Genomic DNA, 27454 nt, shown 5'->3' on the forward strand with positions numbered 1-27454 from the left:
CTTCAGAAAACATGTGTTAATACACATTTTCTTATTCTCTCAATGCCTAAAATTAATAGTACTCATATTTTAATTTTAAAATGTGTCTGTGATTATTTCTGGATTTTTCCTGATTTTGGAAGTATGCAATTGAGAGACAAAGTGGTCACCAAAGAAGAGCATCAGGAAGCTGGTATAAAAAAGTCCAAATGAACTATCTAATGGCTTGTCTCTGTTAAGCACTACTAATGTTTTAGTGCAAGACTAGTACTTAACAGCATGGGTAGGTGGTGATTAACAAAAGCTTGCTAAGCACTTTTCTGATGTTAGAAAGGTACTTAACATTACTGTCCACTAATTTTGGAGTGCAATGATAGCACTCCATGCAGTACTGATATTGTGAGAACAGTCTTTCAGAAATGGAACAGTGGCCAACAGACACAGACTGTTGCTAGCAGATATTCAGATGAAACTTGAATCAAATACTAGAACTGGTAGTCCACCACTGCTGGTGGCAAGATGTTTACCAAGAAGTCTCTGATCATGTTTCAGTAATATACAGTTCAAGTTGCAAATCATGTCCTAACAATATGCAGTTCAAGTTAGGTTACAAAATCACAGCAGTGTAATGCATCTAACACATTTCATTAAATGTGCTTAGTACTGTCACAATACAAAATAGTAACAAAACAGTACACTTTGTTGCAACAAGTATAAAGTTAATTCAGCACACTCTATAAAATTATTTGCATTTCAAAATGCTGCAAGTCAAATGATTATTACTATAAAATTTCTCTGACCAACTTTAAATTACCTCTCATAAGGTAAATTAAGAATCTGAAAGGTGACATACTAAATTCTTTACACTTTTAGTTGCAGATGATGAAGGTTGTGAAGTAGATGGAAAGGTTTACAAGGAAGGTGATGTTTTCCAACCAAGCTGTAAGTTTCAGTGTCGGTGCTCAGATGGTGGAATTACATGCATCCCACTATGCACCGAGGATGTCCGGCTGCCTAGTCCTGACTGCCCATACCCACGGCGAGTGGAGATCCCTGGAAAATGCTGCAAGGAATGGATATGTGAAAAACGAGAAAATAGAATCTTACATCATGCCATGACAGGTAATGTGTATGGTTGCAAAATAATTAATTTACTATTTATTTATTTATTTGACATTTGTTAACCAGGTTGGTCCAACTGAGTCGAAGCCTGTTTTCAGTGGAGACCCAAGGAGAAAAGCTCCAAATACTTATACAATTTTATGAAAATAAGCAAATTAAAAATAGACAAAGATACAAAAATCAAACAATAGCAATATATCAGTTTACAAATTTGAGAAATCCAAAACAAATTATAAACATAACTATGGTAAATGCAGTAGACCAACACATGTCAATTAACTTTTTACGTGTTCTTATTACATAAGGGGAAAGCTGTTTAAGCCTTAACCTCCTAAAAGTGTTAGCAGGTAGAAGTAGTAGAGGAGGAAATAAGAAGTAGAAGGAAGAGGTAAGGGTTTACGTGGGGTCTTGACAAAGGCATATCCAAGATTTAGCTAGACAATTTTTTAGTTCTTTTCTTAAACTACTGGAGTGTGTAATGCTTCTTATGTTGAGTGGGAGTTTGTTCCAATTATTAGATACTGGAATATTTGATAATACTTTCCCAATTGTTTTATTGGGTTTATATATTTGAAGAAGTTGGTCTGTGCTACGGAGTGGGCACATAGGGGTGTAGTAAGATACAAGATTTGCTATGGAGGATAGGCCGAGGATTTGTTGAGTAAGAAGTGAGTTTTCTGGAGTTGTAAAAGTTGAAGATGATATGGGAATTTGAGTCACTGCAGATACTTTAGTGCTATGCAATGGTGAGAGGTATGTGGTAGGTTTGCAGCAAATTTTGTGATTTTACTGTATGCCTATTCCAGCTTAGTAATTAAGGAAGAATAAAGGTTTGTAAGGATTGGGGCAGCAGAGAGAAGGCTTTGAAGTAACTAAGCTTGAGTCAAGGAGAGTCCAGAGTCTAGAAATAGGAATTTTTTGTTCCTATAGAGGATACCCAGTTTTTATTTTTTTTTTTTTGTTATTGTTGTTTTGTTTTGTTTTTTTTATGGACTGCTGGGCATGGAAGTCAAATTTTAATTGATCATCTATTATCATTCCAAGTAGCTTTGTGTGGGATTCCACATTAATGATGGTTCTATTTAAGGAAGAAATAGTAAAGGTGGGTTTGAGATGTGAAGGTGATTTTGGGAGAAAGAATAAAAGTTTATAGCCTTTTGTAAGCTTAGTTTTAGGCTGAAATACATAGCAGGGCTCTGTATCTATCAATTAAGGATCCTGTGATTGAACTGACCTTTTAACCAAAACAACATATTTTAATTATCCATTGCATCACAATTTGCAAATTTATTTTGTAAACAAAGAAACAAACTCACATGCGTGCACACACACACACACACACACACACACACACACACACACACACACACACATACACACACACACACACACACCTGCTCTATAAGCCCTGCTACTAACATAGTCAAACCCAGAGGTACTGAATCTTGAGGCCCAACCTTTGTAGTGACCAGCTCTGATTAATTGTCTGTTCAGCTTCATGCAAAAAAATAAAATCACAAGTCATGCACTGCATTGTCACAAAATAAGATGGGAGCACTGTCACAGCTGTGTCTGTTATAATCCATTCTACATTTTTGTACAGGAATCATATGTGTACAGGTAATAATTTTTTAAACCTCCACATCAACATGGTGGCAGTATTTCTGCATCTGCAGTACCTTTTGTATTTACCTAAACCAGTGAACAACTGCCTGTGCTACTTTTCAATTTTATATGCTCCAGCTTAAGCTGTCCTGCTGTAGCACATCACCTGTTGAAAGCAGACCTCCATACCTCTTGAATTCTTAACAAATCTGGATAATTAGGAACAGGTTTTGCATTTTATGAAGGATATAAAATCTGAAACTTAAATGCATGTCTTTATTTAGCAAATACAATTCTCAGTGATTTGCCAGAAAATCATAAAGTTTATGAGAAAAGACCAAAAATATAAAATAAAAATCTGGATGTTTTCCATAAATCTGAACAGTTGAAAGGTATGCAGACCTCTCAACTGTCCCTGTTTTACAGGAAGGTCCCTATTTTCCGGTTTGATTTACCTGCATACATGATATACTTATTTTGGAGGTATTTCCCTATTTTTAGGCTTTATTTATACCTTCACACAATTTTCTAAATCCCCCTCATCACAGGTGATTTTTAAGCTTTAAGTTTGGTGGACAAGCTGACAAAAGTGAAAGCACAGAGGATCAGAATTCCAGAACTGCATTCTCTGAAAACGTCTTGCTGAAAAACTGTTTTTAAAGAATTTTTGCAGGGAGACAAGCCCCTACACACCCCAGATTAATATATACTGTCTCTATGGTTGCATCAACTTGAAGAAGGGGAAACTCCCCCCAAAACGGAATCCCTATTGGCACAACTTGCTGTCACTGATTTCCTATGGAGGATCATTAGCAAGTTGAAACGCAGGCATTCAAAACATGAGAATTCAAACTTCATCCACCAGCTGGAGAACCAGGTTTTTATAGCTGACTAAGATACAATAAAATACTACATGACCAACAAACAACTGATACCAATGATTTAAACAAAAAAGATACACATCTTCATAGGTTCATATGTTTCTACTAGGCTATCGGCCCTAGGGCCTATATAAGCCTAACCATAACAATTCTCTGGCTATTTCTTCCCACACTATTTACTTCCTTGGACCCTTGTCTAGCAGGGCGACTGACGCAATCTCCGTGGTGAATTTTCTTTTTCCCATCCAATCATCAAGGTTCCTTTTGAAGATGGCCAAAGAGTTGCTCTGCTTGACATTTATGGGCAGTCTATTCCAGAGTCTGGGTAGTCTCTGGGTCAGGAACCTATCCATCCAGCATGTTTTGTTTATTGTGATGACAAGGTTTAGATCCGTGGAGCGTGTGGCTCTGAGGGATTGGGATTTCTTTAAGGAGAGCATGTCCAACAGCTCTGGGTTTGACATGGCCTTGTATGTTAAGCAGAGATCACCTCGGGGTAGACGATATGCGACAGAGTATAGATGGAGTTTTTTAAGGCGGTCAGCATAGGGCATCTGCTTTAGGTCTGTGATTCTTTTAGTGAGGTATTTCTGCAGCCTTTCCAGTTGTTGCAGATGTCTTGAGAGGTACATACCAAATGGGGAGTTGTGTTCTGTAATGGGTCTAATGAGGGATGAGTACAGTGGGACAACGACCTCCTTTTTTTCTGGATGAAAAGCCCTTAGTGATGAGGTGTGCCACATAGAAGGATTTCCTGGCTGTTGTGGCAATGTGGTTACTGAAGGTGAGACCACTGTCCACCTGTGCCCCTAAGTCTCTTATCACACTTTCGGTGTTTAGTGTACTGCCACCTATGTGGTAATTCACAGGTACATGTTTTTTTCCCAAAGGGGATAACTATACATTTCTTGGCATTGAGCTTGAGCCCATGGCTCTGGCACCAACCAGCTGTTTCTGTAAGGCCCTTTTGTAGAGTATCGACATCATTTGGGGATTCAATAATGGCTCCCAGTTTGCAGTCATCTGTGAACTTTGTTAGCCACAGTCCCTTAGTGTTGGCCTGTACTTCAGAGAAGTAGATGCCAAACAAGAGAGGTGCCAGGACTGAACCTTGAGGTACTCCACTTGTCACTTGTCTGGAGCTGGATTTGGAGTTAGCTACTTTTACAGTGTAGGTTCTGTCAGTAAGCCGGTTGGCAACCCATCGAGTGATGTAGTGATTAATGCCCAGCTTAGTACGTTTATCTATGATTCCAGAGTGGGAGATGGTGTCAAAGGTCTTAGCGAGGTCTAGACAGGCTGTGTGGGCTGCCTTACCCTCATCCACGGCTCTGGAGACTGATTTGAAGAAGTCAATCAGGTTCAGGAGACAAGATCAGCCCTCCATGAACCCAAACTGAGTGGGGACCAGTGTTTTAAGGTTGCCAATGTCTTTGTTTATAAGTTCCATGATAATACGTTCCATGGCCTTGCAGATCAGGCTCATCAGACTGATGGGGCAGTAGTTCCTGGGATCCAAGGTGGATCCCCCCTTGTGGAGTAGGATAACTGTAGCTGTGCACCACTCAGTGGGCATGAAGCCTGAGGTGAGGGTATGATTAAACATGACACTTAGGTGAGGTGCCAGTTCATTCTGTAGTTCATGTAGTACACAGCCCGAGATGTCATCTGGTCCCATGGATGCTGTATTCTTAGCTTTGGAGAGTGCGTTTTTTACCTGTGTGGCCGTAATTCCCGGAATTTGGCAATCTTCCGGTATTGAAATGGGCCGTTTAGGGGGTGAGAGGGGGGGTAAAGTTGGCACTGACTCGATCGGCCAGGATATTGGCAATATCCTTGGGATCAGTGTATTTAATGCCATTCTGTTGTAGCTCAGGGCAGATCTGAGCATTGCCATTTAGATTCTTGACATAGTTATAGAATGCCTTGTGGTTGTCTTTGGAATCTTTGGCAATTTTATTTTCGTAACTAGCTTTGGAGGATTTTATGAGGGATCTCAGCTTCTTACTGAGGCTGATAAGGGAGTTTTTTGCATCCTGGGATTTTCCTCTTTTCTGCAACAGTTTCTTCCTTTTGTTGTAAAGTTTGTTTATGGCAGGGGACCACCAGATTGGCTTCCATTTTTTGGAGGAGAGCATCTTGGTTCTATTTGGGATGGCATGATTCATTCATGAGTGGATGTGCTCGTACAGTGCCTTAGTGTAGGACTCAGCATTCGAACTTTCAGTTCCCATCTGCATGGGTGTCATGAAGTTGGCAACGTCTGACTTGAGTAGCATGAAGTCAGCTTTGGAGAAGTTTTTTATGGAGGTTTCCTTACTGGGGGGGTGGGGGTGGGATGTGGATGTTAAGAGTGATTAGCTTATGGTCTGACCTGACCAACGAGGGGGTGACCATAGGTGTGGAGCATCAATTTCCTATGTTGGTAATGACCAGGTCTAGGATATTGGAGCCCCTGGTGGGACTATGGATTAGTTGATCCAGGGCATTGGAATTTATGAATTCCAAGAACCGTTGGGCAAAGGTGTTGGTACATGAGCAGTTTTCCCAGTTAATGGCAGGGTAGGTGAAATCACCCAGTATTAGGGTGTTTGATTGTATATTAATATTTTCCAGTATGTTTAGAAAGGTGTAGGGAGAATCTTGGGACATGGTGGGGGATCTATAGCAAGCTACAATTTGGATTGCAGTCTTACCTAGTGTTAGTTGCACCTGGAGAATTTCAGACGCATTGTGTTGGGCAACTAACCTGGTGGTGTGAATATCCTTGGTGAATATGGACACTCCTCCACCTTTAGTGTTTCAATCCTGGTTTGGTGGCCAAAAAGTGTGGAAAGAGTTGTAGCCTGGTATTGCAGGGGTGCTCTCTGGAGCCTTGAACCAGGTCTAAGTTACTGCACAGATATCAATGTTCTCCATTTTTAGGAGTGCCTCGAGAGAGTGCATTTTGAGGTTAGACTTCTAGCATTGAGTAGCATTACCTTCAGATTTTGCATGCTTGTACCTGTTACGGTGGTGGTTTTGTCTTTTGAACTTTGCCTAAAAAAGCACTATAGGGGGTGGCAAGAGCCTTTGCCAGTAACCTGAATCCCAGGGGTGACAGGTGCAGACCATCTCTGGCAAAGCATTGTGGTCTGTCGATCATGTCGTCCCAGGCAGACAGATACTGGATCCACTTTGAATGACACCAGAAGCTTAGCCAATTGTTGAAGTCAATCATTTTGTCCTTATATTGTGGTATCATTCTGGGTGAAGGCAGGATGCTACTCAGGGCTAGGGTTATACCTGCTTGGGCCACATGATCCGAGAGCTCTTCCATGTCTGTTTTCATGTAGTCCAGGGAGTCCAACCCTAACACCCCACTTAAAACCCAGCTGAGCAAAGGACATGGCTGATAAGTGATCCCAAGCCTCACCAAAGCTCACCCTTCTTCATCTCCCTTTTCAGAAGCAAAAAATAAATAATCTTACCTATGAACCTTGTATTGTATTTTTTAAAAGGCAGTTCACTGAGGTCTACAGATTTAGCACTGTTTTTCTGATAATGCACTTACATTTTTCCATCATCTCTGTCACTTTCTCTGTTTTTAAACATGTTTCTGGAGTACTATTCCACATTCCTACTGAAACTAGGACGATTTATATGCTGTTTGATACTGAGATGTTATGCTAATTAAATACCTAGATTTTTGGCTGGATGTACTTTCTTTTCAAGGACCTTTGTACTTATTTTCAATATCTGCAGGTTGAGGTATGGCAGGCAGCCACAGAAACATCTGAGTGTTACATTACGCTGTAAATTCAGCCAAAATATTCCATAAATATACAGGTTCAGAAGGTAAGAAGAAAGAAAGGTGTAATCCTGTCATCTCACTAACAGTAGTTTTGGTGATATTAAAAAGTGTGAAAACTTCCCACATAAACTACCTTCAGTGAAGATAAGAAAGCAAGCCCGGTTGCACTCATCATGTGGGGGACACCCACATCTCTCCCAAACTTATATCTACCAACTCTGAGGTCACACAAAAATGGATAAAAAGGCAAACTCCATTGAATAGTGTCTGCACATTTAATGTTTGGTGAAACTAACTTTGTCGATTTGGCACATTCCCAGGAAATGTATAATGGAAACAATTTGAGATGAGCTGTGAACAAAGCAACTTGAAGTAATATTATGGACATTTTGTGGATTCTGGAATTTTTTAAAGGCAGATGTTGCCAGCTTTTACCTCCTTATCTGGTTGAAATTAATGGGTGGCAATGATATCCCTGATAACACCTGTATATGTTTACACTAAATCCAGCCTGACTCCTGGGTATAACATAACCACTGACTATACAAAAACCATACAATACAATACAATATAATACATGAAAAGTGTCTCTGGGAATAAACATTTAAAAGCTAAAGGTATAAATGAGAAGTGAAGTATCAATGAGGACTGTATTCTAACATCTACATTTTTTATTATTAATTTATTATTTAGAAGAAAAAACGCTGCTCCAAGCCACAAAACGGTATTTTAATAAACAAATGTAAGCGCTTTTGTTTCCAATGCTACAGAAACATCATCAGACAAACAGATACACTACATCACATCCTTTAAATGCCATAAAAACATCACTTCCTTAAAGGATGAACCTCACTTCCTTGAGGAGGTGGGGCCCAAGCGCAAGGCATGTTATACAACATCTTGTACATCTCACTTCCTAAAAAAGGTGGTGCCAAAATCAAGATACAAAGTTACAAAACATTTTATCACCTTCATAAAATCCTAGTGCATTTTCAATACTAACAGGCCCCACATTTTTTCATTCCACACCCATTGGTGTGGCCATTCATTTGTTGCTTGCTGGTTTCAAAAATACCCTTAAAGTTTTTGTTATTTTCATAAACAAATTTGGGTTCTGGGCCCAACCTACCCAAAAGTCCCAATGATACAAAAACCATTGACCAGTATTTCTTAATTGTGTCCTGTAATAAATAAATACCTGGATTGTATTGCAAAACAAATACTTGTGGCAAGTTTTGCCGATCCTGCCAAGTGTTAGTTCCTTGACCATCAAGATTAATAGAATTGGTACCCACATCATTGTTGCATAAAAGGAGCTTATATCTAACATCCCTGTTTTCCATAACATAATCAATGGTGCTATCCAAAAAATCTTTGGGGTAACACCTTTTGCGGAACATACCAACCAATTTTGCAACCTCTGCTTTGAGCACTTCACCATCTTTGGTTGCTATTTTATTATTTATTATTAGCTTATTCAGGAAAGTCTGACTTAGAACAAAACCAATTTTCAGAGGAGGCCTGGGAAGAAATGCTCCAGATGCATGTCTTTTTAATGTGGGAGGAAACCCACATTAAACCCAGGTCACACCAGGAAAGAAGCACTTTCAGTCAACTGGCAGTATAAGCAGAAAGACTGCATGTCTGTTTGTGTGCATATATGAACTGATTAAAAACTTAAGGGTAGAAAGGAGTGAACATCCGAAGACTAATATAAACACACTGGATAAAAACGTAAATTGAGTGTTAAAGAAAATCAGCATCTCATGGAAAATATAGTAAATGACATGAAGGATAATAAAAAGTGATCTTATCAGTATTTCAGAAAAGGTTAAGATACGGGGCCTTCTCAGGCTTACTTTATAGCCTTTAAGACTTTTGGGGAAGTCACAGACATTTCCATATTGTTTGCCATTTTGTAAACACCGACAAATCAAAAAGTTCCAACTTAAGTAAGTCAAGTTGGGGTGATATGAAGGGTCACCTAATGGTTACAGAACAAAATATAACAATATTCTTAGGAAAGCTGGATTATGTCTAGGCCACTGGCATGGATGATAATTAAAATAGAGATCTGAAGTAATTAAAAGAAGCCCTAGCAAAAGTTTAAACACGATTCATTAGGGTATTTTGTGAGAAAGAAATAAGAAATCAGAGGACTGGAAATTAGTTACTGTTGAAACAATACATAAAGAGAAAGGAAGACCCATGAGAGCATTATAGTTACAAACATGTGACGTCATGAAGGCCTTAGCCCTAAATAACCTATCTAAGGAGTTGGGGAAAACAGGTTTTGTGAAATATTTATCAATGTACATATACAGAAGGTAGATCAGTTACAACCTGTAATCAGCTTTTTTAGATAACATGCTCATGGCAGTTGAATTGAATAGCCAAACTGGCGGGGTATTAATTGACTACTCTGCTGCTTTCAATAAAGTTACTCAAGTAGCCAGGTCAATTGGTGTATTACTGAGCAATCCCCAGATTGGCACCCCTTCAACCCAAAGTTATGAAGCAAAAAAAAAGTCAGCTGACATTGAGGAACAAGAAAAAAGGTCCATGAACAGTGCAGAGCAGCAAAGAGCTTATACTGCCTTCTTGCTCCAGTTATAAACATGCACACATACTAACAACTACTAAATACATTCATTTAATTGGTCCTGGTATTGGACACTGCTGTTGAAATGGATGCTATCACTCCACTGATGCCTGAATGACAACAATGGTGCCCACTAACAGCTTTTGTTTGGATCAGCCATCCACATCCCTCCATCATAGCTATTATGTCAAGTTAATTATGAAGTACTGATTGCTTAATTATTATAACTGGGATTATCTAGACTCCTTGTAAATTGTATAACAGCATGAAAACAGGAAATGACAAAGTAAAAGTCCTGTTGTGGAGAGATCATGAGATGTGGAAGTGGGGTGCTGCAAGTGTCTATTCTGGGGCCTTACATTTCACATATTAACTTTCTATCTGATGCCTTTTATAATTTGTATGTAGATAATTTGAAATTGTGTAAATATGTAACCTGTGAAGAAGACCACATAGAATTCCAGAATTATCTTGACAATGTATTCATTTGGGTAGAGATAAGCAACGTGAAAACTAAAATAGATGAAACTAAACATATGCTGTGTGGCCCTTAACATTTATGGAACTGTTATAAAAATGGCAACAATGGATGGAGCATGAGATTTTATTCAAGGATATGTGTGTGTGTGTATATATATATATATATATATATATATATAGAGAGAGAGAGAGAGAGAGAGAGAGAGAGGGGGAGAGAGAGGAGAATGAGAGAGAGAGAGAGAGAGAGAGAGAGAGAGAGAGAGAGAGAGAGAGAATTAATGTAGTGTTAACTGTCAGATAAATATTTCATGTTGTGAAAGCGTATCAAAAATACTTGTCTGTGTCAGAAAATTTATGAAAGAGTACAAAAGACCATTGGCTATGTTACAGAATTTATTTATGTTAAAGTGATGACAGCTTGTTATATTAGACCAATTAGATCAAAAAATCAAGTATGACAACTGCCTAGGGTTCCATATGGCAAGATCCAAATGACAAGATTAGAAGGAATATAGCAGACATTTACTAAAAAATTATTACCAATTGAAGATGCTGCCAGATGAGGAAAGGCTCTTAAGATGAGGACTATTTTCAGTAAGAGGCATAAGGATGGGAACTTTATTGGCTTGGGAGGTTGGCCTAATGGTTAAGGTGTTTGCCTTACAAATACAAGGTGCAAGGTTTGAGTCTCCCAAGGGATAATTGGCTAGGCTTAAAATGTCTTGCAAGGGCAGTTAGCCTAGTACTAATCTATGAACCTATGAACCTATTCAGGTATACAAGCCATACAAGGGACATTTGTTGAGAAAATAGATATATTTAAAAAAAGAAGAGAAAATACTGACCATGTAAAGTTGTTAAGATCATTTAGGGAAAAAAAGAGCAATAAACTACTTCACAGAGAGAGTGGTAACTAAATGGAACAATATCCAACTAGGCACGAAAAATGGTAAAAGCTTAACGTTTCAGGATTGCCGTTGATAAGTGAAATAGGGCAGTCTGTTACAAGGCTTGACTGGCTGACACAACCTTGAGTCTGGGTCTGAACGTTTCCTACAGAGTATTGTATTTTGCTATAAAACTAGATTTCCTTTCTAGGTAAAACCTCTTTTTCTAGAAATAATGAGTCCAGATTTTAGATTCTTAATTACCATTATCTTTGTCAGAGTATATGAACTAACTAATTAACTTGTATATAAGGGTGTACACACAAAACTCATGTTAGGATTATAGACAAGCAATCATCAAGAGTAAAGAAATGAATTAGAAAAAGGGAACTTAGGAATGAAAATTAAAATGGCAAGGAAAGAGGATAGAAAAAGAGAAAAAAGATTGTATGAAATTTCTAATAAGAAAGATAACAACAAAGAAAAAATTTATTATTTTAAAACTGTATGAAGTGATTAATGGTTAGTAATGAATAAACCAGCGTTTATACTGAAAGAAAAGCCTGTGGTGCTTTCAAAAGAAAATATAGCTCTATAAAAGCAAACCTGAATATCCCTAGGTGAAAAGCCTGAACATATATAGTGTTTCACCTGTGCATTTTAACAAAGTGCCTTGAAGATGTGCTGTTTGTCTCTGTGCAAGTTTCTTTAAGTATGTATCATATGAAGAAGGAAAAGTGACAATGACATTAAGGTTTATTTGGGAAGATCTAAAAAAATACATCACTCAAGTATTGATCAGCACATATGTAGAAAGAACTGTGTAATTTTTTGTGGTGAGCAGAATTCCTTTAAAGAAATGTATGATAATGTCATTTAATATTATGGGATCTTCCACATAGAGATTACTTTAGAACTTGGGCCAGAAAAACAGAAGGATAAATCCTATGAGCAGATCCTTCAAATATTATAAGGACAGTTTGAACAAAATTGCTAGCAGTTACAGAAAGATTTAATTTTGATCAGTGTCTGATTGTCTAAACAAATAGTGATGCAGTAAGCTACTGAACAAAACAATGAGATGAAAACTGAAATCATAAGAAGTATAGATGAAGCACTTAGACAGAGATTTATATGTGACGCTTAAGTAAAGCTTCCCAGACAAAAGTACTTTCTGAACCAAACTTAACAATTGTAAAGGGGTTTGATATTGTTTTGAGCACTGATAATGCAAAGATTCTCAACAGCTGAGGAAGCATAAGGCACAGTTTATTGTGGTACACAAAATCAAAATACAGGCCAGTCCTGTGTAAGGTAAGAAGTTTTGTTTGGCTATAACAGTAGAAATCATTCCCCATATCAGTAGTTACAACAAGGGGAAATACCCCACTTAGGAAACATGGGACACATAAAGCTGACATTTTATAGTAAAACACAGTTTCAGATCCAAGAGTAGAAATAGTAAGCATCACACCAAAAATATTAAATATATATATATATATATATATATATATATATAATGACAAACTTAAAAGCAACTCTGAATTGTATATTTTTGATATGTTCTCAGAAGAGAAAATAATTTGTTTTTATATTTAAATCCAAAAAATATTGCTGAGGTATGGCTCCAGATTCAAGACAGAATATTCAATGCAAAGTCTCTTATCAGTACTCCCTTTATTCAAGCACAAGCGCTTTCACAACTTAGCTTCATCAGGTGCATATAAAACAGTAAATGATACACCTTTTATATAGCATTCAAATAAAGCACATGATCATGTTCTATCAAATCTTAAAGACATACCACTCAATAACAAAAACTTAAAATAAAATGAAAATGCACATAAAAAATACATATGTATGAAAATAATAAATATATAAAAACAAGCATACTACTCTACATATAATGATTTAAAATCATCTAATAAAACCTCTCTTTGAAAGTATTGGTTTCATGGGAACACATTCATTAAGCCCATGACCAAAATTAGCCCTCAACATCACTATCCACCTGGCCTCTGCTTCTTCTGTCCTAACTCTAATATCACCTCCTCTAACACTTTCATAAACCTTAGACAAAACTTTAAAATGAAAATAATGGTCCTTCCCCATACTAGTAACATGCTTGGCTAAGGCATTGGTCTTGGTCTCTTTTTTGATATGATACGTATGTTCCCTAATCCTTTCTTTCAGCATACGATCTGTCTTTCCTATATAAAAATGGCTACAAACTACACAATTTGCCAAATAAACAACGTGGGAACTCTCACATGTAGCTTGTACTCTAATGTCAAACACCTTACCTGTGTCTGGGTGCTTGAAAAATAAACTATCATCAATGCATACACGTTGCGCACATTTGCCACATGGCCTGGTCCCATTAATTACTTCATCACTAGAAATCTCTCTAACCCTACATAATCTCATTTTTAGATTCTTCTTATTCCTAAAAGTAAACTGGGGCCTCAAACCCACAATCCCAGAAATAAAGGGATCCGAAGTTAAAATTTCCCAGTGACTATTAATAATATCTGTATAAGCCTTCACATCTCTAGAATATGGTATACATACTTTCAGTCTATCATCACTTCTCCTGGGTGACTTATCTGTGGTTGCATTCTTTGATGTTGAGGGCTAATTTTGGTCACGGGCTTAATGAATGTGTTCCCATGAAACCAATACTTTCAAAGAGAGGTTTTATTAGATGATTTTAAATCATTATATGTAGAGTAGTATGCTTGTTTTATATATACTTATTATTTTCATACATATGTATTTTTATGTGCATTTTCATTTTATTTTAAGTTTTTGTTATTGAGTGGTATGTCTTTAAGATTTGATAGAACATGATCATGTGCTTTATTTGAATGCTATATAAAAGGTGTGTCATTTACTGTTTTATATGCACCTGATGAAGCTAAGTTGTGAAAGCGCTTGTGCTTGAATAAAGGCAGTACTGATAAGACACTTTGCATCGATTATTCTGTCTTGAATCTGGAGCCATACCTCAGCAATATTTTTTGGATTTGTGTTTCACTTGCTTGTTTTTGCTGGGGTGCCTGCTGTTTTTTGGGCTTTGTTATGGATTTTATTGTTTTTATATTTGTTGCAAGTTATTAAAAAGTGCATATGAAAACAGATGCAGATGTAGCAGTATCTATAATACCTTGATGTAAAAGGTAGTGATAAATTGCAAGGAAACTAAATATGTAACCCAAATTTGTTGCATGGAGTTTAACTCAGTGCAATAAGAGCTTGATTTGGATGAGTAATAGTTTAATGATTAATTTAGAACACTGTAAAGTAAATCAGAGTGCTGCACCAAAGTTTTGCAAAAGTAAACAATTAGCATTAGCATTTCCATATGCCGCGGTGGTACGGCAGTAGTGTTGTTACCTCACAGCAAGAGGTTCTCCCATTTGATTCTCGGCTGGGCTTGAGAGTGTCTTCTGTGTGGACTCTGCATGTCCTCCCCGCAGTTGGATAGTGTTCGAAAGACATGCGTGCTTAAATGGGCATGCCTTCGTTGAAGGTTAGGCATCGAGCTGGCACCTCGGCGTTTCATAAAAATCTACTGCCAATCATTAGCGGACCGGAGTTCCACTGTGGCGACCCCTTACCGGAAAAAGCCAAAAGACAAACAACAACAACATTTCCAGTGAAAGAGCAGATAAAGAGCTTTGAAGGCTTGAGAGAGGGGAAATGTGCCATTAGCCAAGTGAAGCATAATAAATGGACAGATCTGACTATTCCTGCTGTAAAAGAGATAATTCCATATTTATCTGTGGAGATTATAAATTGAACCAATCTGCAAGTGACATATCCTCTCATTTGAATGTAAAATATGATGACTATTTTATGCAGTGTAGAACTATTTTCTAAAATAGATCTAACCACTTCTTATCAACAAGTATTACTTGATGATGATTTTAGAAATACGTGATGTTTACTACTCAGAAAATCTGCTTTGTATACAAGAGATTACTACTCACTGTAAATTTTGTAACGTCTAATGTTAAAGAATAATGGAAAACGTATTCAAGGGTCTGAAAGTAGCTGTAGACTTTTTATGATTTCTTAATTAGAGAAAGTCATGCAAAGGATGCTAGACTACAAAATTAGAGTTAAAAAACAATCAAAATATGAGTTTTATGCATCACAGACTAAGTGTCTATGACATGTGCTGGACAAGAAAGTGATGCACCCTTCCACAACACAGAAGTGAAGGCTAGTCACAAGGGGCACCAGAATGTGTCAAAGATTTGCAGGGATTTATTGACTTAATTAAATATTATGGATTGCTCATGCTTCACCTAGAGACAACTGTATATGCTGCTGAAAGATCCAGGTAATAGGTACAGTCAGCAAAATACTTTCAGAAAAATGTGAAGAAATGAAAGCTTATAGTAAGGTGCTGAAAAATTCTGATCATTAGTTGCGAGTAGCTTTTTTTTTTTTTTTTTTTTTTTTGCATTACCACGGTTTATGACATTGATACAATAATTCAACATGTAATGACATTAGGAGATGAAATTTCAATAGCATATGCATCAATAGCCCTTTTTCATGTCAACAGAAAGTATTCTGAAACTCTAAAAGAAGCACTTGCTTTTTTCTGAGTAAATTAATTCTCTCTGTTTTTAAAACCCAAACTTCTTGCTAGCTATAATCTTTTTCTAACTTTACTTGATGAGTACAATACCCGCGGTAGTGGTGCTGCAGTAGTGTTGTCGCCTCACAGCAAGACGTTGTCCCGATTTTCAGCTAGAGCGCCTTCTGTGTTGAGGCATGCGTGAATGGGCATGCCTTTGTTGAAGGTTGTGCTTCAGGGCTGGTAACTCGGCCCATAAAAATCCACTACCAATCATTAGCGGACCGGAGTTCCGCTGTGGCGACCCCTAACCGGGATAAGCTGAAATACACAACAACTTGATGAGTACAATAGTTTATGCAAGGGCAGCAGGAAAAGTGAGAAATAAAAATAACATTATAAGCCTGTACAAAGTTTTCAAAAGCTATGATAAAGCTGATTAACTCTCTAGAATTTGGATAAGGGACACTTTTGGGTATTCTTGTTAAAGCTGGTTTCACTGCATGGTAATTGTAACTTCTATAAGGCTGTCACAGATGTTACATTTTGTGACAGAAAGTTTACCAGCCCAAGCAAAAGCAAATGCTGATGTGAGTCTGGTATTGTTTTTAAATATTTGGAGGAAATAGGATATTTTATATGTGGCACTTAAGTACATATTTTTTTGAAGCTGGAAAAGCCGTATTTGAGAAATGCATTATGAACATACAAACTATCTACTGTGCTGATGAGGTTAGTAAGAAGGCCAAAACATTCATGTCTACAGCTAGTAGGGTTTGGCTTTATTGGCCTGAATGTGACCATAAGGACATAAAAAGTAAAAAAAAACTCATGGACAATAATATGCCAAGTAGCTGAAACACCTGATGTCCTTAAGAGGTCACTTTCATATATCCTATGGGCCTCCATTACAGGGGGAACAAGATTCCTCTTCAGCTGTTTGACTGCATTGATATTTGTTTTTTTGTTTTTGTCTATGTTTAAGGTTTGGATATTTCCCATTAATTTTTTATGTTGATGTTATTACCCTACAGTTTTTGTATTTTAAACTTTGTTTTATGTATTTTTTTCCCTGAAGTAAAAGTTGGTGGTGATTGGGTCATTTAGGAAACCTTCTTTTTGATTTATTGATTGAAAAGTAATTAGATCAAGTTAATTAGTGGGAAGAGTTGATAAACAGTTTTCTTATGTAAGGTAGTCACCTACATTCCTCTTCAGCTAAGAGCTCTGAGTTTAAAACTGCTGTTTGACTGCATTGATTTTTAAATTTTTTTCTACCCACTCACCCAATTCTTGTTGGGCTTTTAAACTTGGTGCCTTTTGGCTTGACATCCCTACTGTAAATTAGAGTTTGCAAGCCCCTCCCAGTACTATTTCTACTGGGCACTGATAGCTCAAACTATAAAGCACTCCCATTAGACTGTGAAAGATGAAGTTAGCTTCTGTTTCATATAATCCCATTTCAGGTAGTGCACACTGCAATATTCAGAGTGCTAATCTGAATTGTGTGTTGTTCTTTTCTACATTTATTTATTTATTTATTTATTTTATTTATTTTACATTTGTTGACCGGGATAGTCCGACTGGATGCATGTCCATTTTCAGCGGAGGCCCGGGGAGAAAAGCTCCAAGGGTAAGCAGATACAGCATTACATAATACCAGCATTACATATTACAAACAGTTTATTTACAGAGATTACATAAGTAAGCAAGTTAAACAAGTTCCACAGGTTAAAGTTAGTCCTGAGCACAAGTCAGGATTAAATTAAATTACACAGTAAACTGGTTAACAGATTTTTACACATTCTAGAGAGAGTTAGCCAGGCTTGATACATTGACATAGCCAGTTAAGTGACAAATGTTGTTTGAGTCTAGTTTTAAATTGACATAAGGTGGAAAGTAAGGTAATATCAGCTGGAAGAGAGTTCCAGGATCTACTTACAGAGTTTGCAAAGAGAGAATCACCGGCTGTGTTATTAATTTTGCTAGTCTGAATTAGTAGTTTGTTAGAGGATCGAGCGGTCTAGGATTGTTATAGGGGTGATAATATTTTTAAGTGCAGGAGTATTGTCCGGATTATAGAGGATTTTATAGGCCATAATCAGTTGGTTATACTGGATTAGGCTAGGTATTTCAAGCCAACCAAGCTGATTTAGATTGATGCAATGATGTGTCCTAAAAGGCAGCCCAGTGGCAAACCTGGCAATGTGGTTGTAGCAAATTGAGAGTTTGTTAAGGACAGTCTTGTTCAAATTCGAGAGTAGAGGGGATGCATACAGAAGGGTTGAAAGAAGGTGAGAGCGAGCTATGGCAATTTTAGCTGGAGGGGTTAGGAAGGCTTTTATTCTGTAAAGTGACCCTAGTTTTTTATTGATGGTTTTGATAGTTTGGTTAACATGTAGGTCAAATTTGATATCATTGTCTATGATGACACCTAATAGTTTTGTAGATGGGTCAGGGGAGATTATTGTGCCATCATTTGATTTTATGGTAAAGGTGAAAGCGGTAGACCTACGTGTTGGTGAAAATAACAGCATTTTAGTATTTTTGGGATTTAGGATCAGACGATGTTCAGAAAGCCAGTTTTCTATTGTATTAAAGGTGGTCTGGGTAGCTGACCATAACTCTACTGGAGATGTGGCTGAGCAAATCAGAGTAGAGTCATCAGCATATTGGATACAGCTGACTTTTGGGATGACAGTATAAAGGTCGTTAATGAAGATGGAGAACAGCAAGGGCCTTAGTACAGAGCCTTGTGGTACTCCGGGGGTGTTAGGTAGAAGGTTAGAGAGTTTGTTCTGCCAGAGGACAGCCTGCTGTCGACCATTCAGGTAGGATTGAAATGATTGGAGGGCTCCAGTATCTAGACAGAATGTTTGCAGGGTGTGGATTAACAGTTGGTGATCAACCATATCGAATGCCTTGGAAAGATCCAAAAAGAGGGCTGAGGATATATAATTATTGTTGCGATTATGGTTTATGGTGTTAGTAAAGGCTAGGAGGGCTGAAGTAGTGCTGTGATGAGGACGGAAGCCATGCTGAGTGTCTGCCATAAGGCGATTTTGGATTAGGTGGTGCATGAATTGTCTATGAATACATTTTTCCATAATCTTTGCAAGTGGAGAGAGTATAGCTATTGGCCTATAATTGGAGAATTCAGTAGAGCTGCCTCCTTTGTGAAGTGGGATTACATAGGATATTTTCCAGATGGTGGGAATTTTAGCTTCTACTATGGTTCAATTGATTAGTATTGAGACAGGGTAAGCAATAGCATCAGCTGATTTTTGTAGGTACTCGGCAGGGAGTTGATCAGCAGAAAGTGTAGTGGGTTTTAATTTTTTAATCAAGGTACGGATAAGTGAAGTGGCGACTGGTTGGAAGCTGAACGCAAGTAGGTTTCTAGGGGTGCTACTTTCAGGACCAGGGGAGCTAGGAGGTAGTTGGCTAGCTAGGGCTTGAATTGTCTCAGTAAAGAATTGGTTAAAACTATCAGAAACATCTTCAGGGTTTTATCAATAGTAGCAGCAGGGATTGGGGTTGAAGTTTGTCCAGGATGTAGTAGATTATTTAAACCTGCCCAAAACTTCTGAGGGTTATTTTGATTTACTATCTGTAAATTACAGTAGTGTTGTTTTTTGTCTTGTAAAATTGATTTTTTGGTTTCGTTCCTGGATTGCCTGTATTTAATGTGATCTTGAGGGTCTTTAGAAGAACGCCATAAAGCCCATGCTTTGTTTCTAAGGGTAATTTTGAGTTTAGACTCTATAGAAAGCCATGGTGCAGTTTTTGCCTTGGTTCTCTTTGAACGAACAGGTGCATGCAAATCAAGGATCTCAAGGAATTTGTTGTTAAAGTATGCTACTGCTTCCTCTAAGGGGAGGTGTTCTAGAATAGACCAATTACATGAGTTTAGTTCTTGTTGGAATTTGGCAGGGTCAAAGTTTTTATTGTTTCTAACCTTTCTGAGTAAGGGTTGTTGGGAATTAATGGTTTTGTGCTTAATTACATATGTGAGAAGGTGATCGCTTAGGCCATTAAGGAGGGTACCAGAGGTGTACAGTTGGGGTGACTGTTTATGAGTACCCAGTCAAGTATACTTTCTTTTGGTTGGGTTTACCTATCCTGGTAGGGGTGGATATGATTTGTGTAAATGCATGCAGGTTAATATGGGTGGTTGGGGATTCTAAGGAACAGATGCCCCAGTCTATGTTAAAGTCTCCAAGTAGTAGGGTTTCTTGGGGGTAGTGACATGATAACCAGTGCAGGATATCTTCAAATGTAGATATATTGTTACCTGGGGGAATGTACATACAGATGATATTAATGCATTTATTTTATTAAGTTGCAATTTGGTGGCAAGAATCTCAGAGTTATTAATCTGAGGAGGTTGTATTACATCTATGGTGACATTCAACTCAGATTTATAGAGTACAGCTACCCCACCCCCTTCCTCGAAGCACGATCCAGCCTGTGTATGTTGTACCCAGGTGGTAACACTTCATTGTCTTTAGTGTTAGGTTTTAACCAGGTTTCAGATAAACAGAGAATCTCAGGAGTGGACATCCAGAAGTGCATGCAATTCATGTACCTTGTTATTAATGCTTCTAATATTGAGATGACAGACTAGGAGAGAGTTAGTTGGCCTATAAATTGTAGGTTTGTAGCTTAGATTACAAGTAGAGGGGGTATGTGTATCTGAAGTGAGTGGGCCAGGGTTGGGGTGAATATCACCACCAAGTATTAGGTTGAGTCTATACTTGGTGATGAACTTCAGGAATTTGTTTATTAGTTTGTGGTAGTGTTTGGTTCTAGAGCTAATGTGCCTGGGGTTGAGATGTTGATAGACTGAACAAGATGTTGGATAGATTTAACCAAAAGTTAAATGTTTGCATTTTAACTTGGTCTGGGGCATTAGTTTTGTAGTATAACTCACTATAGTGACAGAATTGTAAATTGCTGCAGTATCGGAGCCTCATTTATTACATTTCTACTGCATTTTTTTCTGTTTGTATTTTACTTAGTCTGGGAACCATGGTGTTGTAATACCACTCATAACAGTGAGAATACTGTGAATTGCTGCAGGATCTAACCCCCAATTATTACATTTCTACTGCATTTTTTCTGCTTGCATTTTACTTGGACTGGGACCTTAGTCTCATCTTGTAGTATCACTTATAATAGTAAGAGTATAGTGAATTGCTGCAGGATCTGAGAACTATTTAGTAAATTTCTACTGCATTTTTGTTTGCATTTTACTTAGTCTGGGAAACTTGGTCTTGTATCACTCACAATAGTGAGAGAATTCTAAATTGCTGCAGGATCTAAACTTTGTATATACATTTATACAGCATCTTTACTGTTTACTGATTGGATGCCTCTATAACCCATCTCCTACAACCTGTGTTAAGCTGTGCAGCAGTGGCTTGCAGTGCCCTGTATAGAAGCAGGCACCTAGAGTTGTAATTTTCCATATAAAACTTCCTCTGCTATTTTCAAGTATATAGCTGAGTGCAAAGCAGCTAGATTTCCCATTGAGAAGCATTACCCAAAGAGTGTTATTTGAAATCAATTATACTGCTAACCCAGCAATTCTAAACCATAATTGCACCACCCCCTCATACTTCACAAAAAAAGAGGATCCATAGCCATGGATGTATGCTTTCCTACTGTCTCTGTAGCCAGCTTATTTGAAACTGGCATCATGAAACAATGTAGCAATTGTCTCATCTTTACTGACAACCACTTTATTCTTAAGCAGATTGACACAGTATTTGAGATATGTAATTAAACTATGGCTTTAGAGGAAAAGCTCCCACATATAGACACTAATATATCTCCAAACATGTTGCCAGTAACACACACATTACCCCTACTATAGATCAGATGAATAAACTCACGTGTTCTGTGGCACTTAAATGCAATCTACCTAAACCTCAAAGGCCTCCCATACACTGCTCTCAGCAACCTCCTAAGCAGTCTACCGAGACAACACTCCCCAGGACACATACAACTATATTGCATAATTTCTTAACCTCTAAGCTTTTAAGGCAAACTGCCTCACAACCCAATATATTAGTCATTGGGAACTCTGTTGTGAGACACACTGATGTCCTCCTCATCAAGCTGAGCAAGGAGACAGTCACCATTAGTTGCCTGTTAGGGGCAGGGATCTACCAGATCACACAGGATATTGAACGTTAAGTACCAGCATGACTCTGTCATAGTCCAAGTGGGTGTTAATGATCTGAGATGTACCTCTCTGGACTATATGGAGAGGGATATGATAGAGCTTTCAGATTATGTGTCCCAGACAGGTATGAACATAGTATTGAGTAGCATTTTACCTTCTTCAAGGATGATACCACAATATAAACATAAAACGATTGACTTTACCAATTGACTTAGTTATTGGTGTCATTGTAAGAGTCTAGTATTTGTCACTTTGGAAGGACATGATTGACATACCACGTTGCTTTGCCAGGATGGTCTCCATCTTTTCCGCTAGACTTTCAGATATTGGCCAGAACATTATCCATCCCATAGCACATTTTTTAGGCAGTACCAAGCTGATAGACTTTTCAGCATAATAAATTCTACAAAAGATAAACTAAAGGTGTTACTGCTCTATGCTAGGAGTCTCAACAGGAAGCTGCACTCCCTGGAAGCGCTCCTCAACCTGGAGAGTGTTGACATCTGTACAGTTACTGAGACACAGAAGGCACCCCAACAGTACAAGGCTATAATGCCTTCCACACATTTACACCAGCTTCCCCACAGAAGGGACAAGAGGTAGAGGTGTAACAATCTACATAAAAAAATAAGCAGACCTCAAGATTGGTCAAACAATATGACCTGCTTGAGCTACTCCATGTCCAACTAACCTTACATAAAGTCCAGTACCATATCCTTGCTCATTATAGGTCCCCATCTTTGACCCAGGATAACCATACCACATATTTGAATGTACTGGAGTCATTCACCAACATCATATTCATGGATGATTTCAACTATCCCACCATAAACTGGAATGCATACACAACCACTAACACTCAGGCTTAAAGACTCCTGGATTTTGTCAATGCAAACACCCTGGAACAGGTTGTCTGCACACCTTCTAGGGGTAAAAAGATACTGGATCTGTTTCTCACAAATATGAGATGCCCCCACCACCTTGTAATGTCATCACTGATCAGATCAGATGGCAAAGCAGTCATTCTTGAAATAAATATAAAGGTTGAACTCCCAGCAAACCCCCAAATGTATAAGAATTTTTCCATGGTTAACTACTTCATATTAGATGATGGTATAGTTAAATTCCAACCCCACCCCAAGTTCAGAGAATGCAGTAGACTATGTGGAAGTGTTTATGGAAACCATGTGCATGTATGTAAATAACTGCAGAGAAACAGCAGTACCAAACCAAAATAAACTTATGACAAACTCCAAAAACAACTCCCCTTGGTGGACCCCCAGTATAAATAGGTTGTACAACAACAGAAAGAAAAAACTATCCAAAAATAGGAAGCGTTATGCCCAAAAGATAAAATATTCTGTCATCTGTCTCAACAAGTAACTCAGGAGACTAATCAAGCCCACTAAAGTCAATTTCAGGGCAAAAATAACCTCCCAGACTAAGGATAACCATAAGGCATTTGTCAGTTATGCACGCAACCTCAAAGGAACATCCAGCAGTGTGCTGAACTAATAGTAAATGGAACTTCCTATACCAAACCAAGGGATATTGCAAATGTGTTGGCCAATAAATTTAGCTACAATTTCATCCCCCTATCACGCCCAGTTCCCCCAAGAAATACCCTCCACCATTTCTCCCCCAGTTACCACTAAAGAACTTGTCCTCATTGCACTGCATGGGTCCTGATAATATCCCAGGATGCCACCTAAATAATTGAAATATGACCTGCCCACTAGAATCTCTTTTCAGCCAAAGCCTCCAGACAGGTGTTACCTCCGAGTAATATTTGTTCTTTGTGGAGATTTTCTCCCCGGGCCTCCACTGAAAAAGGGCACATGGTTAGTCAGACATACCTGGTTAACAAATGTCAAATAAATAAATAAATCTGTAGTGAATGGAGGATTGCAATGGTCATCCCTCTACACAAAGGTGGACCATCAGTAGACCCAGGGAACTACAGACTCATAAGTTTTAGTCTTATATGCAAGACCATGGAAAGAATTATTGTGGACCTGATAAACAAGTCATAGTCATAGGAAATCTTCAAACAATGGACCTATGCCAGTAGGCAGGTCATGCCTACTAAACTTGGTGGACTTCTTCGAGAAGGTCACTACAGCCATGGGTGAAGGCAAAATAGTACATACTGCCTACCTTGACCTGGCAAAGGCATTTGATACAATACCTCATTTGGGTATTGCAGACAAACATCACAAGTTTAGGCATAAATCCCCATGTCACTATGATGGATAGCCAAATGGCTCACAGATAAGACACATGAAGTTAGGGTGGAGTAATTCACCTCCACCAAGAAGCCTGTTAATGGTGGTATCCCACAGGGCTAGATATTGAGACCTCTCCTGTTTGGAATATACTTCTCTGAAGTCAAGGGAAATGTAGAGGGCCTATGTATGACCAGATTTACTGACAACTGCAAGCTGGGTACACTCATAGAATCCTTCAAAGATGTAGAAATCCTCCAGGAGGGTCTGACACAGAAAAACAAGAAGAACAAGGCCTAAAACTTGGTGCAAAAAAATGCAAAATTATGCACTTTGGGAAGATGACCACTCTGCAAATTACAACATTGATAACAGTCCCCTAAGAGTAGACCCAGTAGCAAGTGACTTGGGAACTCAGGTTGACAATAACCTGAACTTTGATAACCATGTGTCCATGGTAGTAAGAGCATCCTTCTGCATGGCACAAAGTATAAGTAAGGGCATGCATCCAGATCTAAGGAGATCATAGTCCACTATACCCAGCCCTCATTAGACCAATAATTGAGTACATGCACCCTTAGGCACTTAAAACAGCTGTAATGGCCACAAAGGTTCCTCACTAAAAGAATACAGGGTGTAAATAATGTGTACTATGTGGACCACCTCAAAGCCCTGTCCCTGTACTCGGCCTCCTACAGATTACTGAGGGGCTATCTATGCCTAACCTACAAGGCATTTTCCAGTCCAGCCCTGATGGATCTGCTACACATTCGCAAATTAAACAGCACTAGAATTATCTGATCTAAGCATATAAACCTCTTCTGTGACATAAATAAAACACGTTGAAGGGGCAGTATATGTCTCAGAGATTATCCTTTCTCTGGAACAGACTCCCCATTCATATGAAACAGAGCTCTTCCCTAAGCCTTTTCAAATGCAATTTGGACCAATGGATGGGAAATTGCAAATTCACCCTGGCTTGTCATCAGTGGCCCTTATGAAAAGAGGCAGTTTGTAGATGCCCTAAGACACAGGCATATACTAAACCTATTATAGTCTCTGGGCATTGATAATTGGGAAAACTGGATCGTGAATATCTAGGCTTAAAAGGGCTGTAGGGCCATTAGCCTAGTAACTCCTGTGATCCTGTGAGCCTATGAGCTTATGTTGCAGGCCTTCCTAGCATTGTTATGCACCTACCTCAAAAAGTACATTATTTATAAATGGTCCAGCAAAATCAATTTTTCCAGCATCTTCTTGGAAATTTCAATGGAAATGTTACTTGTCTGGACATCTATTCTATTTCACATAACAAGCATGCTTTACATATATTTGTCATACATTGACACTGGAACGCAGCATAAAACAAAGGTAGTTAGCCATGTTTGCATGGAAAAAAGAAATGATTAATAACAATAATACACCTAGTTACCTAGCAACAAATGCATTAGCTGAAAAATATGTACAAGCCTTAAAGGCAACTGTGAGAAAATTAATAAATGCCATGATGGAAAATGAATATTAAATTTCAGTTTTTTGGTTGCAGTAGAGAACAACTTCGAATTGCACGGACAAACGCCTGCTGAACTGTTTTCTGAATAGCCATATCAGAACTAGACTGCATATGATGAAAGATTAGACAAAGTTTGGGTGGGACTGTCTGATAATGGTTTTGCAGGTGCTTGTCCTATAGTGTAAGTCAAAGTTCTTGTCTTCTGCAACCAAACAAATTTGAAATTGAATCATTAGTTTCGTACAAGACATTTATCAATTTCCTCATACTTGCCTTTAAGGCTAGTACATGTTTTCAGTTGAAAGAAAGAGTACTTGCAAAGGTTTCATAATGGCAATCATTAGATGGACAAAAATCTGCAGCATGGCAGTCGTAAAAGGTACAGATTATTCAAACAGGAAAATTCAAAGTATTTATGGTACATCACCGGAGAGGTCCAAAGTGGATTCCCTAGATGAAACAGGCCCTGTTTTGTATCAGACCTAGATTAGCAATTACACTCATAGAGAAGTGAATCCCGATATCCAATTACTGTACAGTGACTGTGCTAACATGACATTTATGGAGGATTAATAAGCTTCCAGTCTTGATTTCCCTTGACTCTAGAGACTAGTAGGCCAAACAGTGAGTCTCACGTGCCAGTGAGCTGAAAATTAGTACAAGAACTCAAACAAATCTGAAAGGGCTAGATATCTATGTCATCATCTGTAGTACTGTCAAGTAAAGCTAAGAGAAATGCTTGTGAACCTCTGTATGAAAAGGAGGACTGAATATGTACCAGCACTCTATGAGCTTCCTGTCTAGTAGACTATTTATGTGCATTGAAATAATATTAAACTTCAGTAAGTTAATAAAGCCAAAGCTAAAAAGGAGGGATAATGTGATGTACTGAATAGTGCACGTAGCTCAGAAAATGGCAGCCTGCATACCGCTATATAAAGCTACTGCATATGTGTGTGTAGTGCAGTCTGTGTTCAGTCCATATTTGGTAAAAAAAAGCAGATTCAGCCACTGTTATTGGTCCCTATGTGAGTTTCATCAAAGTAAATAAGATAAAAATAAACTTACTATACGGCAATAACACCATGCATAGGATTACGGATGTTTCATCACTACATGTGTATGCTGGACAGTGTAGTATAACAAGGATTTGCAGCCAGAGAAAGGCACTACACTCAATTTCATTTTACTCTTGTAAATTACATTTCCTAAAACATTATGCTATAAGAATGTTGATCTGTACATTAATTTAATTTACTTCTGTTTCAGTTTAATTCCGGTTTACTGCATATGGATTCCCTGCTGTTGACTGAGTTGTAACTAGAAGAGGCTACAATTGACTGTGCACACTTCTCTACTCTGCACCTTACCAATCTCTGCTCCCCATAGAAAGTCATTACCAGTGTGGAATATATTACTGCATAAGCAGTTATTCTTTTGTTTATTTATTTTTTCACAAACATGGAATTAATATATATAAGTATGACTGTAGTGGGTTTGCCTCCTCCTCCCCAACATACACACACATACACACACACACACACACACACACACACACACACACACACACTCAAAACATGCTATTT

The 27454-nt window shown here is 38.1% G+C and overlaps 1 protein-coding gene across 2 annotated transcripts in view; it reads left to right on the plus strand.

The window, feature by feature from the left end:
• Positions 1 to 27454, plus strand: part of CCN5 (cellular communication network factor 5) — a 213662-nt gene that overhangs the window by 75197 nt on the left and 111011 nt on the right. Inside the window, exon 3 of one of the 2 annotated variants that reach the window (XM_044090008.1) lies at positions 859 to 1101. In XM_044090008.1, the coding sequence (XP_043945943.1) occupies positions 859 to 1101 (243 nt within the window). Of the gene's footprint in view, positions 1 to 852; positions 1102 to 27454 lie in introns of both variants that reach the window. The other variant, XM_044090007.1, reaches the window with a different exon arrangement.

This window comes from Protopterus annectens, chromosome 12.part0 (genome assembly GCF_019279795.1).
Source record: "Protopterus annectens isolate FY-2018-M chromosome 12.part0, PAN1.0, whole genome shotgun sequence".
Lineage (NCBI taxonomy): Eukaryota > Metazoa > Chordata > Ceratodontiformes > Protopteridae > Protopterus > Protopterus annectens.